The sequence below is a fragment of the Tenrec ecaudatus genome, chromosome 5 (assembly GCF_050624435.1).
Source record: "Tenrec ecaudatus isolate mTenEca1 chromosome 5, mTenEca1.hap1, whole genome shotgun sequence".
NCBI lineage: Eukaryota > Metazoa > Chordata > Mammalia > Afrosoricida > Tenrecidae > Tenrec > Tenrec ecaudatus.
This window is the reverse complement of record NC_134534.1, coordinates 15338590-15352273: the sequence shown is the minus strand read 5'-3', so window position 1 is coordinate 15352273 and position 13684 is coordinate 15338590. Positions and strand designations below refer to the sequence as shown.

Here is a 13684-nt window from a genome sequence, read left to right as displayed (position 1 = left end):
TACCATCACCAGAATAGTAACCTCCTCCTGTCTGCTCGCCAAGTTCAATTTCAACAAGACTTGGACGACAGGACTTTTTATTTTTTCCTTTTCTCCTAGTGGTTCTTTATTTATAATGTAGGCTGAAGCAAGTGTTACAATGTAGAAGGGAGACAAGGTACACAATTGTTATTTATACAAGTTTAGAATAAAACAAACAAAAAATAACCCCAAAACCGGCACAGGGGAGAGGTCAACTCTCCGTACAAACTAGCAACTAAACCACGGGAATGAACCGTGAGAAACGATTGATTGCTTTTACGGCAAAACAAACAACTACCCAAGGGTGTTTCCTCACATTCTTCCTACGTTGAACTTGGCAACGTTTGCGTGAAACTCAGATGCTAATGTTTGAAAACTAAACAAGTGAGGAGCTGTACCCCAAAGGACAGGTACAGCCATGGGTTCCTAAGGGGGGAAACCCCGCAGGTATCTGTTGTGGTGACCTGGCCATGGGCCGGTGGGACCATCTGGAGCATCATGTGCACAGCGCATCAGCTGCCCGCAGCCAGTCAGGGCCAGTGGGCTGAACCATGGCCCTCCTGTTGCTTATATTCTCTAAAAGGAGCTTGTTTTCCAAGGGGAAAAAAAAAAGCTTGAAGTCGTTTCTAAGAATCATGCCTCTGTTTTAACAAAACGTCCTTGAGTAAGCACAAGTGTTTAAATGTTAATATATAGAACAGTGACTATACAGGCGTGTCTCAAAGCATACGATTCCGCAGGTGAAGGGCCCAGCCAACAGACATTTGCAGGTCCTCTGGGGCCACGGGCTCCAGCCCTCCGGGTGCCGCCCTCACAGCTGGCACTTGTAATGGCCCCACTTCTTCGAAGCAGCTTTCCCTCATTTGGAAACAGCCAGTTCTGCAGGGCTGGGTTCCCTTCCTGCCTGCCAATCTCTGTTGGCTTCCGGAGTGGCGCTCCCGTGATAACAAACCAAACTTTGACTTGAAAAAGAGGACAGAAATCCATCCCCCCAAAGCATTATTACCTAGAATACAAAAGGATAAAAACAAGAGTAAACCAAACCAAAAGGGATCGTTACGAGTGGTCAGATTCCCAGCGATGAAGCCGACTAATTGCCATTGATTGAAAAGAAGAAAAGCCCCAGATTGGTAAGCACACTGGCAAGTTGCTAGACTCCAAGCTGATCACCCTCGTTCAATCCACTCGTTTGTTCATGGTATGTGCGCTTTTCCGGGTGCCCAGCCTGCTGGACACGAGGTTCAGTAAGTCAAGGCATTTTGCTCTGTCCAAGAACTCCCTGCTGTCATTTTAAAATGCTTTCACGTTTCTTTCTTTTGAAACTGCCTTACGTGTGGGGATGTATTGGATTCAGTGAAGGCGAGGAGGCGACACCAGTGAGGGCTGGGGTCGTCGGGGGCTCTACCTCTACCCGGTGGCGGCAGCATGCTGGGCTGGAGGGGTGCTGTGTGCAGTCGAGAGGGATTGGAGAAAGTCCTTAACACCCTACGGAAACAAACACTGCCATCCTGTATGGCTTACTCGGATGCATTGACCATGAAGCTACGAGAAACTCAACCTACAGGGCTAATCTTAAATGGAACAGGATCGGCTATGTGGCTATGGCCCTCCCCCCTCCCCCCAGCCGTCTAGCAGGTGCAGGTCACTCAGAATAGAATATTGCTCGCCCGGGCTTCCTCCTGCCTCTCCTCTCCTCCCATCCAGAACAGAGTGCAGTGAAATGAGGGCCGTCTTCCCCTCTCTACTCTGTACATCAAAATAACTTGAATTTGTTTCTAAGCCAGAGGACTACGATGCACTTACAAAAGCTTGCAGGAAAAGAAGGGAAAGGGAGTGGGGTGTGGGAACAAAGAATTATCAAGAGAAGAAAGGTGTGTAGTAATCCCTTTGCTGAAGTTAACTACTGGTGGTTCCCCTGCCCCAGGCTCCCGGCCCCCCGCCCCCCCACCCCCCACCTGATGCATTTTAAAATTTTACAAAGACGTTTATAAAAAAGTTAAATGGAATTTGGCACCTTCAGGAAAATCAAAAGGGAGACGCAGATTTGGATATGCAGAAGAAAGGAGACGTGAGTGTGTACAAAGCAGAGGGCGGGGTTAGGTCCTAACTAGGCTGCCTTTCACTTGTGACCTGCAGCAGTGAGCTGCGGCCTCTCCACAAGCCTGTCTTCTGGGTGGCCTACAAAATCTTCCATGGGGTGAGAGAGTGGAATGGATCGAGACGAGTTAGGTGGTGGTGATGGGACAGTTCCTTCCTGGTGGCGGGCAGCATGGTGGGGGGGGGGGCGCCTAGGAGAAGCGAGGGGCCGAACGGTCGTTGGTGGTGGTCTTCTTCAGCTTCACGCCCCGCCGGATGGCGTTCAGCATGTCTTCCCCTTGCGGCCCATCTTGGGGGCTCAGGTCTGCAGGCCCCCTCTCTGGGGTCTGGCCCGGGGAGGCAGCAGCACTGCCGGGCTCCCGCTCCTGCTCTTCGGCCTCGCTTTCTGGGATGGCCTGCCTGTGCTCCTCAGGGATGCTCGGTTTGGGGCCCGGAAGCAGGGGGTTCACAGAGGCCTGGCCACTCCACATGGAGGTGGGCGTGCTGGCGGCTCCCTGGGGGCCCTCTCCGACCGGGGGTGGAGATATGGGGCTGTGTTCCCCGCGCTCCTCCAGCCCATCCGGAGGGGCTGGCAGCAGCCCTCGGAAGTCAGGGACAGTCGGGGTCTTCACCGGGATCACGGGCGTCTTGATGGGGATGGGCCCCGCCCCGATGGTCCCCCGGCGGACAGAAGGCTTGGTGGAAGGGGTCCGTCGGATGGTTGCAACCCCTGGGGTGACCATGGCCGGCCCGAGGGTGGTGGGAAGGCCAGCAGTAGAGGCTGGGCGTTTGGTCTGGAACATCCGCCGGTAGGACTGGCTAATGTCGCTGTTCCTGGGGATGGTGGAGGACTTGTCAAATTCTGGCTGCTCGGCCTCCTGCTCGCCGCTGACCGAGAAGTAATCGTAATCTGAAACTGAGGAGAGGGACGCAGTAAGAAGGTTGATTCCATGTGCCCTCCACCCAGAAGGCCACAGGAGATATGGCCTCAGCCAGACCAGTGTGCTGGTCCTTAACGTGGTGGGGAGGAAGAGAAATGGCCCAGTGGCCTGGTGTCCCACAGCAGTGCAGACTGTCGTGGAGACAGGGTAAGCCGAGAGGTGGTCCCTCCGCTGGAGGAGAACTCCTCACTGTGGGGCTGTCCTGTGCGTGTCCCGCAGGACAGTTAGCCGCATCCCTGGGAGCGACTGGCCAGATGCCAATAACCACTCCACTTCCCCGTGGGCACAGCCTCCAGACATTTTGGATGAATTACCAAGAGTTTGGTCACTTGTCAGATCTGTGTCATCTGTGAGGCTTCAGAGAGAGAGAGAGAGAGAAGAGGTGCAGGGAGCAGGCTTGCGTGGGAGAGGCAAGCGCACAAGGCTTTGGATTCTGACAGACCTTAGGATCCACCTCCAGCTCTGCTTTGAATTGGGGCAGGTTACTGAGCCTACTTCTCCATCTGTCACACCAGGGTAAAACTATCTCCCATAAGTGGCTATGGAGATTAAAAAGGACAATCAATACAACGGGCTTAATACAAAGTGCTAAACACCGGAAACTCTCAGCGCACACCCTGGACCTAAGGCATCCTGATGGCGGGAACCGGGAGAGGTTGCTAAGGGCCAGGCGTCGCCACCTGACAACTACCCATCAGCTACCCAGCACCCCGAACAGCGAAAGCAAGTGTACGGTCCGCCCTACGCTAGGGGCCCGGTGGCGGACGACCCGCTGGCAGGAAACAGCCTGTGTAGGGGCCCTGGGTTCCTGTGAATTGTGATGGCACAGCGGGGACAAGGGCAGTGTGGTGGCTACACAGCATGGTGACTGGCCCACGTCACCAAACCTGTAACTCAGAAAAACCGCTGAACTGGCAGATGACTAACAGATCTTTTGGCCAAGATGACAACTTAAAAAAGTTATTTCAAAAATAAATTGTAAAATGAATAAAGATGAGTACACACAAATGTAAAGATCCACTGCTGGCTCCGTCTCCTCTTTGCAGGGAGCTCCCCACCCCAATATGCCTGTGATGGGCCCCAAGGGGCCCCTACCTTGGGAGGGGATGGTGTCCTCAGAGCAGCAGGGTGTGGTGGTCTGGGTGCTGTAGCCACTGGAGCACTGCAGCGAGTCCCGGCTGCTCCTCTGAGTGTCCAGCTGCAGGCTCCTGGTCAGGGCCAGGGCCAGCTCCTCACAGGCCTCCAGCTCCTCGCCAGGCTGCAAGGCAGGCAAACCAGAGCCGTGAACCCCCGGCATGCCCCCCCCTGAGCTTTCCCACACCTCATCTGATGGGACCCCATCACCCTGTTCCCATCCACATTACACCTCTGGGGGGACTGGGGGCTACGGACACCCTAGGCTGTCCGGCTCAGGCTCTAGACAATTCTATGCTTCCAACTCCTGCTCCTCGGGGGCCTTGTAAATGCTACAGAGCAGGGGATGGGAACCAGTCCCTGCAACCATAAGCCTCACTGAACCACAGAAAGATCCAAACCCACGGCCACCAAGTCGATTCCACTGGGAGCAACGATCTCAGGGCTTGCAGGCTGTGCATGTTCACGGCAGCATCAGCCTCCCATTTCTCCCAGGAGCATGATGGGAGCAGATAGCCTCATCTTCGTCCCAGAGCCGCTGGTGGGTCTGAACCAGTGTCCCAGCACCTCGCCCACAGTGCCACCTGCGTTGCCCTAACTGGGTCCACCCAGCTGTAGAGAACAAGAGCGTCACCCTGGTGGCAGCCGACACGGTCATGCTCCTGGGCCTCTGAGCCTCCTCGGCGGCTGCAGGCGCCCCGCCCATGGGAGTGGGTCCCCCTCCGCTGGGCTCCGGCTCCCGCTTCTCTTTGCGGCGCTGCAGCGTGTTCACCAGAGGCTGGTCGTAGGGCCCCGGCTTGGCCCAGTCCTAAGCAGAACAGGGGGGTCAGGGCAGCCAGGAGGAGCTGGGGCCTCTGCCTTTCAGAGGCCCACAGCTCCCAGAGAACAGCTGGTCCCCCAGGGGAAGCCCAGGGTGGGGCGAGCCTGTAGCCCCTACCCTCTGCCCTCGCTCAGTTCTGCAAGAGGAGGTGGACAGCCCTCAGGCCGCTGGGTGCCTCTTATCAGCCCGAAGGTTGGGAGCCTGGACAACCAGACTGGAAGCCTGTGAAGAGCTCCCGGTGGACAGCTCACCAACATGGACGAAGGGCACCAGCCAGTGGAGACCAACTTGTGAAGGAGACCAGGCTGGCTCTCCCTTAGCAGCCCAAGTAACCTCACTTTCCAGGAGTGGCCACCAGGGGACAGTAAAAGAACACCAGCCTCCTCCCTATGGCGGGCACAATGCACTTGGGGTCCCTCTGGCTCAGGGAGGAAGCTGCCACCTCTTCAAAATGCTGGCAGAATGGGCCTGTCTCTCAGAGTATGCTCCTCCAAGAGCATCAACTGAACTTGCCAGGAAGTAATTTAAGAACTTTGCTTTTCAGACAAAGCAAGCACGAGGACTAAGCACCATCTGCGTGTGCTTTTAAGATAAAATGCAGCAATCTAAAACATGCTCCGGCCAAGAGTCGGCTACCAGAGCCCAGAAAAGGGCTTCTTGGTTAAAAGTCTGTGAGGTGGTGGAGGAGGGCAGCCCCAGGAGGGGTACCCCCAGCAGAGTTCATCTTGAGTCTTCCACTGGGATGCCTGTCCTTCCACGCCACATCTCACAGGGGCCACTGCCACTGCCCACACGGGGCCTCCCAACCTCAGCTGCAGGGGGGCTCTATCCCTGCGCCATGGTGGCCCGAGGTGGGAATTTACATCAGGAAAGGTGTTAGGGGGAAGAAGGCAGAGAGGGAAAGAAGGGGTGGGGGAGAATCGGGGTGAGGCTGGTGGGACAGAAGAGGGGCAGGGGAGGGGGAGCAGGGAGGAGAGACACAAACCTTCCAGCTAGGGATCTGAGATGACGGGAACATGCCGGGCCCAATGGTGTAATAATGAGCGTAGTCTGGAAGGTGGACAGAGGTGACCCGAGGGAGCAGGCGGGAGGCAGGCAGGCAATGAGGGAAAGGACCTGCACCCCTGGGCCCCACATGAGGCTCACTTGATAAACTATAGTGATAAAACCCGTTAGACAACTGGAAACAAACAAAAAGGGAGGGAAAAAGGGAACAAAATTAATAAACAGGATGAGTGTGGAGACACAAGATGGCATTGACATTCGGGGAGGGGGACACCTGGGGATCTGTGAGGACCACACAGGACCGGGCTCTGCGGCTCGGGCGTGGCCATGCAGGGCCGTGGACAAAGAAGCCCGGCACGCGGTGCAAGTCTGGAACCATCTGGCTATCACTCACGCTGGGTCTCGGGCTTTCTCTACGGGTTAAACAGATTCTGGAACTACTGAGGCGCTCCTCTCAGACGTAGGCTAAGCGCCTCGGACACCCTCGCCATTCTGGGCTCCCCAAAGCGTCACGGTTTGGGGGGCCGATTCCAAATCTGGGTGGGGAGCAGAGCTGGTGATGGGAATGGGGGGGTCACAAACGAAAAAGCAGCCAAGCACACAACCGCGCACGGACGCGATGAAATGCCATGTTCGAGGGGGTGGTCATGAGGAGGTGGGTGGGGTGGGGAGGGAAGGAGGCAGGTGGGTGATCCAACGATGCCTGTTCTAGGAAGAAGCCTTCGCGCTCCCCCCCCCCCCACCGGCTCCCCGCCCCCTTCCTCGTCCTTGTCCAAGGGAAAGCCTGCTCTCAGCTTAATGTCCGGGTTCCCGGGCTTTGCTGGGGGGTGGCGGGTGGGGCAGGGGTGCCGTGTGGCCGGTGGTCACCTTCTCTGGGGCCGCCCAGGCGCCCATGGTGGAGCCTGAGCTGACTGAGGTGGGGGAGCTGCACTCGCTGACTGACTGGCAGGTCTCCGAGGCTTCGGAGGACGCCGAGCTGGACGAGTTCTGCAGGGGGGTGGGGGTGGGGGGGAACATGACCACACGAGGGGCCACCAGAAACCGAGCCGCAAGCCACCAGACCACCATCGTGGAGACAAACGGAAGAGTGGGGGTGGGATGGGAGGGCACGCACAGAGAGACAGACAGATACATGGAGGAGGGAAGGACAAGAGAAGCAGAGGGTTAGGGCCTGTCATTCTCCCCGCAGGAGACCCACACAGAGGCGGCAGCCCCCCAGGGAACAGACCAGAGGCTGGCTCACCAGCCGCCAGCACTGCCTGGCCCCTCTTCACAGCCCGCGCCTAGGGGGGCCCCAGTCGCAGCTGCGGGTTCAGTCGTCACTCAAGCAACCGCTCGTGTGTCAGAGTCGAATGTGCCTCCCGGGCTGATTTTTCGGATCCCTGGGCCTTTTCTCCAAGGCACCTCCAGGTGGACGCAAACTACGGACCTTTCTGTTAACGCTGAAGTGTGTTACCATTCGCACTGCCCATGTGCCAACACTGCCAGAGGACAGTGCCCATCCTGGCCCCCACCCCTGCACTCTCCCTTGGTCCTGTGCAGCCCCCATGTCACTGGACTTCAGAGAACATTTTTTTTAGTTTTTTGGTCTGCTTAGAGAGATGTTTGGGGTTGGGGCAGTGTAGTGCCCCTCCCCGCCCCCAGGGTGGTTGTAGGAAACCTTAGAGAAAGTCTGGGGTGGGGGATGGGGAGAACATCTCGTGGGAGCTTCCTGCAGCCTCCAGTCCCCACCAGTCTCAGCAGTTCCACTGCAGAGAGCGCTGGTCATCTACCCCTGCGAGGCTCCCAGGCCGGAGCCTTCTGGAGGCAGTACTCGACTGTCACGTGGGGTTGCCATGAGTCTTCATCAGCTGGACAGCACCCCGCTCGGCTATCCTACAAAACTTCATGCCTCGCGTGAGGTCAACAGCTATTGGGCACGTGCCTACTGGGCGCCACCCCCAGGCACAATTGGAAGAGTGAAGGCAGGGGGACGCGGTGGCCTCATTCAGAGCGTGTCACCCAGTGGAGAAGCCAAGAGGCCCTGTCCCTGTGGATCTGAGGTGCCTACAGGATGGCTGACCTCTGGCCTGTGCCCCTTGTACAACTTCCCTGAGGCTTCCACGTAACTTCTGGAGTCCTGTTGGTGCCGCTGGAAGGCCAGTGGTTCAAACTCATCAATCGCTCGGTGCAGAAAAGATGAGGCAGAGCTGAGCCATAAAGAGGACAACCTGGGAACCTCTGGGGCAGTCCTACTCTGTCCTCAGGCGTCAGGCTAGGTGTCAGAAACGACCCCAGGGCAGTGGGGTGCTGGGCTCCTCCCCTCAGGAGGATTAGCAGCTGTCGTGCGCACCTAAAGCCCAGACTGCATGCATCGCAGTGTGCAGCTGCAGTCCTGAGCTGAGTAGTCACCCCAGTGCTTCCAGCCCAGCATTTCTCAGGGCCCGGCTTCCAACTTTAAGTCAGTCTCCCACGTGCCGCCCACCCCTGCTTCCTTCCACATGGGCAGAGGCAGCCACGCAGCTTCCAGCTGACACCCACCCACCCACACACACACACACGGAGTATCAGCACACAGCGCCAGGTTAATTTGTCAGTTGACTAAACACACACAGGATTAGGCTGCGTGTTAGAGGCGCCTTGGAGGAAAGGCAAGCTCCCATTCTTGCTCCGACCCCGCACTTGCTCGGCTGGCTCGCAAGACACAAGTGGAGGTGGGTGGGGTTGCGTGCCGCAGCTGGGACAAGCACATTAACACACGAGGCACAGCTCCTGGCTCCCCGGGGCTCCGGCAGGGAAGCTGGAGAGGCAGCAGCAGGGCCTGGAAGACCGAAAACACAGCCAGGCTCCAGGTTCGCCAGCAGCTGACAGCAGACCCCGCCCTTTGGTCAACGCTGCTGAGACATGTAATCTGCTGCCTCTATGGGACCTGCTCCTCAATTCAGTCTCCAGGGGAGCTTTCCAGCTAGGCCCTGAGCCTGCAGCCAGAACCACCACCTCTGGGTGCTCCTTCTACAGGCCCCTTGGGCACATGGCGTCCATCTCCACGCCTCCCATGGCTCAGCACAAGGGGCCATGTGTGCCCATGGCTGCCAGGAGGGAGATGGGGTGGTGGGCGTGGAAGCCTGGCTCAAAGAATACTCGGGATTGTACTCAGGAAGTGGGATTGCTAGGTGAACAAGGCAAGCCCAGGGCCGCCTGAGTCTACAGGTTTTTTGATTAGACTCTAAATAGACATGGGGGCTCGGGGCTCAAAGATACTGTACACCCAGGAGATGCCCACGGGGCACCCAGATGTTTTCTCGCCTCCGCTGTGCCGTCAGGCCCCAGGCTGACCCTGTGGCACTGCAGTCATGGGAACAGTGCAGGCAGCACAGAGATGATGCAGGTGAAGCCTCTTCCGAGACCTATCTGCCCATCCTTCCGCTCCACCTAGACCGGCTGGGCTGGGCCCAGCACCACCCAAACTTCACCCTGCCAAAGAGACTCAAACTCCTGAAACCAAAGTCCTGCTGGCTCTGCCTGGCTTAGAGTCCGCTGGCTCCTCCTCATGCTCAACCCAGCTTCCTAAGGGAGCCAGCCAGGGTCTGAAGTGATATTCCACAGCAGTCAGCCACTGGAGGGCTGCCTGTTCATGTCCGTTCCACGCCCCACCAGAGAGCTGGCCTCTGTGAGTCTGCCTACTGACCACGGGCAGGGTGTCCCACCCAGCGTCTGCTCTCACGTGGGCTTTGGGAGAACCACCTACCTGGGCTGAGCCACGGAACCAGCACTTTCTCCGATGAGACGGCCAGGGGTCTTTCCCAGCCACGGACCTTTACTGAGTCCAGCCATTCATTGATGGCGCTCAGGGTCCCACAGGTGTGGTGGCCTCACCTGGAGCCAAGGGCCTCTTACCTGGTTGGGGGCCTCCGGTGGCATGGGGGACGGCGACTTGGACTGGAAGGCGTCCTGGGAGATGAACCCTGAGTCGTGGGAGGACACACTGGACAGCCGCACGGGCGCCTGCTGGGGCAGGTTGCAGCTGCGGTAGCGGTAATGGGAGCTGGGGGAATGCGAGTGGGAGCCGCTGGACCGAGAGTCGCTGCTGTTGACGCTGTTCAGGCTGCTGTCAGGGGCGAGCAGAGGGGTGGGCAGGGAGACGGGAGCAGCGGAGTCAGCAAGGGGGCACACGGGGAAGAGCACGCAAGGCTCCCAGCTCCCTGCCCACATGGGGGAGAAGCATGGCCTCCCACCAGGGATGTCTTCAATCCACTCCAGCTCGAAGGGCCGTGAGCAAAAGGCTCTCATCACTGGGCGGTGGCTGAGCCTACGGGAGGCCGTTAGAGGTGACAGAACCCAAGTGGCCCCAGATGGAAGGTGCAGCTGGCACGGAGTCAAAATGCTGCAGCCCAGGGGCGACTTCTCAAATGAGGGCCCTTGTTTCCAGAGGAAGGAGAGGATGGGGAGAAGCAGTGGCCAGGACATAGCCCCCCCACGGCATCAGGGGGCAGGCTTGGGAGAGCGACTGTCATTCTCTAGTCAGTTCTGAGATCGACAGCCAACAGATGCCCGACTGCTGTGTCCCCACAGGATGTGTACGAGGGGTGCAGGCAAATGGGGCAGGCCTTATCTGCTCGGTGCCTGCAGGAACACCCACTCGAACTTCACTGTGACCTGCTCCCAGGTGCAAGTGGCTCCCGTAGGTGAGCTCTGTGGTCACCCCAGCCAGCTACTGCTTTGGGGTGCAGGTGCAAACATGGACGGCTAATCCTGCAGAGAGCACTGGCGTAAAGTGGTTACACACTGGGCTGCTAACCACCAGGTCAGCAGTTTGAAACCACCAGCTGCTCCACAGGAGAAAGACGAGGCTATCTACTCCCATAAAGAGTTACAGTCTCCACCCGGTCCTACAGGGTTCCCCATGAGTCGGCATGGACTCGAGGGCAGTGAGTTCGGACAGCCCATCAAGTGGCCCTGGGGCCTGAGACGGCTCGGCACTAGAATTAGGTGGTGGGGTCGCTCTGTGTTGGAATCGCCCTGATGGTAGTGAGTTTGTTTCTTCTGTTTTGGCTTGCGTGTTCCGATCAGGGGACCTGGGGGCTAGACGCTGGACCCGTCCAAAGGGAAAAGAGTGAGGCAGGCTGCTCCCAGAGACGCACAGCCTCTGAAGCCACAGGGTTGCCGTGAGCTGAGATTGACTTGATGGAGGTCTGGGGGCTGGAATGCTCCAGTGGAGCCCTGGGATCGCTGTGGGCTGAACACTCATCAGACTGCTCACAGCATGGTTCACTCCCAGCAGCCACTCTGCGGGGGAAAGACGAGGCTGTCTGCTCCTGTAGAGATGCAGAGCCTCAGCAAACCAAAGCGGGTGCTGTCCTACACAGGGCATCAACTCAATGGCAGTGGGATTTTCTTTGGAACATTCCAACATGGTGCTCAGAGGTAAAACTCTCCCCTATGGTGCAAGCGACCGGAATGCACATCCCAGCCCCCGGCCCCGCCGTGCAGCCTCTTGCAGGTGGAGGCTTGGTTGTCCCTCTGATGAGGCCGCCCAGGCGCCAGTGGAACTTCCAGACTGAGAAGAAAGGCCTGGCCTGGCCTGCTGCTTTCGCAAACCTGCCGTCCTACCCCTGTGGGCCTGACGGAGGCATCTGGGAGTGGCGCAAAGCCAGGCAGCACTGTGTCCCGCTGTGAGCTGGGGGCCGCTCAGTGGCACCTGGAACATCACCTACTCTGACAGACAGAGGGCCTGGGGGAGGGGGGTGGACTGAGAATCGACCTCGGCACCAAGCCTGCCTGGTCTTCCCCGGGTCAGGGTCGCAGCCAGGCTGCTACAGCGCCCCCTCGGCCAGTACCAGCGTAGAGCTGGGACCCCAAATCTGGACTCTCAGCCTCCTAAACCGTGAGTGAATAAATGTCTGTGAATGCCATCCGCGCACGGCCTTTCCGGCAGAGTGGCACTAGGGAACCGAGACCGAGGCGGAAGGCACTGTCTACAGGGTGCTGGTGCTGAGGCGGTGGTGTAAACATCGTAAGAACACCATACAGGGCCCCAATGTGGGGGTCCCGAGGTGACAAAGCTCCCTGGTCCCACAACGCGTCCACTCTGTGAAAACGGAGGGGAGTTGGCAGTCTCGGGCAACGAGAGCTTGGGCCATGGCTGCTACAGTCTTCATTCGGTCTGCCAGCGATGAGACCAGACTGGGTGCGTTCCCCTCTCCTTAGTTCGCCGGAGCCTCGCTTGGGGACACAGGAGATCCGCCTCCCAGCCCAAGTTTCTTAGCTGGTGAACCATGCCCCGAGCAATGGGGAGAGCACCAAGTGCAGTCCTCGAGGCTAAAGGCCACTGAGGTCAGCTCACGGATCTGACATGAACTCAGAGACTACGGGCAACTGAAGTCAGGGTGGCAGCTTCCGGCTGCTCCCCGCCCTACTTCCGGCGTCAAGCTGGGAGATGAAGGCCTGGCTGTGGGCCTGTCGGGCTGTCGAGTGGACCGCAGCTCTGCTTACCTGCAGACGCTGGACTTTCGGGACATGGCAGTGCTGGGGGACGATGGGGGCGTCTGATACGACCAACTGTAATCGGAGCCTTTCAGGTCCAAAATCACCTACAGACAGACAGAGTCGCTCGGGTGAGCCAAGGGTGAGCAGGGGAACATGTTTTCCGCTTGCTAAAGGAAAGTCTTATCTGTCAAACCTTACCACCTGTCACAGCTGCAAGACTGCCATCACCTGGAGGTGAGGGGTAAAGATGAAAAAACCCAAAATTAAAACACCATGCTGTCAATCCATCAATGTCATATCCTTTTTCTGAGATAGGTCCCCAAACACAATTCATGGGGAACTATGAAATAGCAGTCAGAGAGAGAGAGAGAGAGATTGATTTACAGGGATGGGTGAACAATTTAGCCCCAAACTGACTTATCCCCAATGCTGGAACTCAAGGGGAGCCATCTCCTCGAATCACAAAGGCTCCAAGGGTTTGTGGTTCTTACATCTGAACCAGTCGATAACCAACGGCAGTTTGTGAGGGGTCTCACCAAGGGGTGGAATCCTGGCAGGATCAAGGGCAAGCTGATCCCCTCCCGGCTTTGTCTATGTCTGTCTCCCTGACCGGACACAAAGCTCCCCGACTCTACATCCACACAGGTGCTCACCACACCGAGCTGTTACGGCACGCACTGGTGCGGGGTCCAATCAAAGAACTGCACCGAATGGAAGAGACATGCCCCCAGCGCTGGCTCCCCTCCAACGGGCTCCGTGAGGGGGCACTCGGGCTCATCCTCGAAGGGCAGACCCCCAGCACGAGAGTCCCCGGATGTTCCCTCAGCCAGGTCTCCTCCCACGTGCTGTGGCCCCGCGAATGAAGCACAGACACGGCCCCTTTGTGTGGTACCACAGGCGCCATCCCTCCCACCACCACCATTGAGTGGGAGGGACCTAGTGAGTGAGCCCAGTTGACAAGGAAGACCCGACCCAGCACCTCTGGCGGGGGTGGGTTTCCAGAAGGGGTGTCAGGTGGAGGCCACGGACTGTGGAACTCGACTGCTTGGTTCCAGGTCCGGTGCCACCACCGCCACCAGCTAGGTGAGCTGCGTTCTGTCACTTAGCCTCCTCACACCTCAGCACCCTCCTCCACAAAACAGAATACTAACGGCGAGCCACGGGGGGTGGGGGGGACCAGGTAGGAAAGAAAGCCCAGAGAGCCAGGCCTGGCCCACCGGAG

At 58.1% G+C, this 13684-nt stretch overlaps 1 protein-coding gene across 4 annotated transcripts in view; it reads right to left on the bottom strand.

Annotated features, from left to right (window-relative positions):
• Positions 1-71: 71 nt before the first annotated feature.
• Positions 72-13684, bottom strand: part of MTSS1 (MTSS I-BAR domain containing 1) — a 166309-nt gene continuing 152696 nt past the window's right edge. Inside the window, exons 9-15 of one of the 4 annotated variants that reach the window (XM_075549281.1) lie at positions 12469-12566; positions 9874-10084; positions 6865-6984; positions 5978-6172; positions 4807-4980; positions 4134-4296; positions 72-3013 (exon numbers count right to left, since the gene is read on the bottom strand). In XM_075549281.1, the coding sequence (XP_075405396.1) occupies positions 2310-3013; positions 4134-4296; positions 4807-4980; positions 5978-6172; positions 6865-6984; positions 9874-10084; positions 12469-12566 (1665 nt within the window). In that variant the 3' untranslated portion in view covers positions 72-2309. The remainder of the gene's footprint in view (positions 3014-4133; positions 4297-4806; positions 4981-5977; positions 6173-6864; positions 6985-9873; positions 10085-12468; positions 12567-13684) is intronic. The other 3 variants (XM_075549282.1, XM_075549284.1, XM_075549285.1) reach the window with 3 other exon arrangements.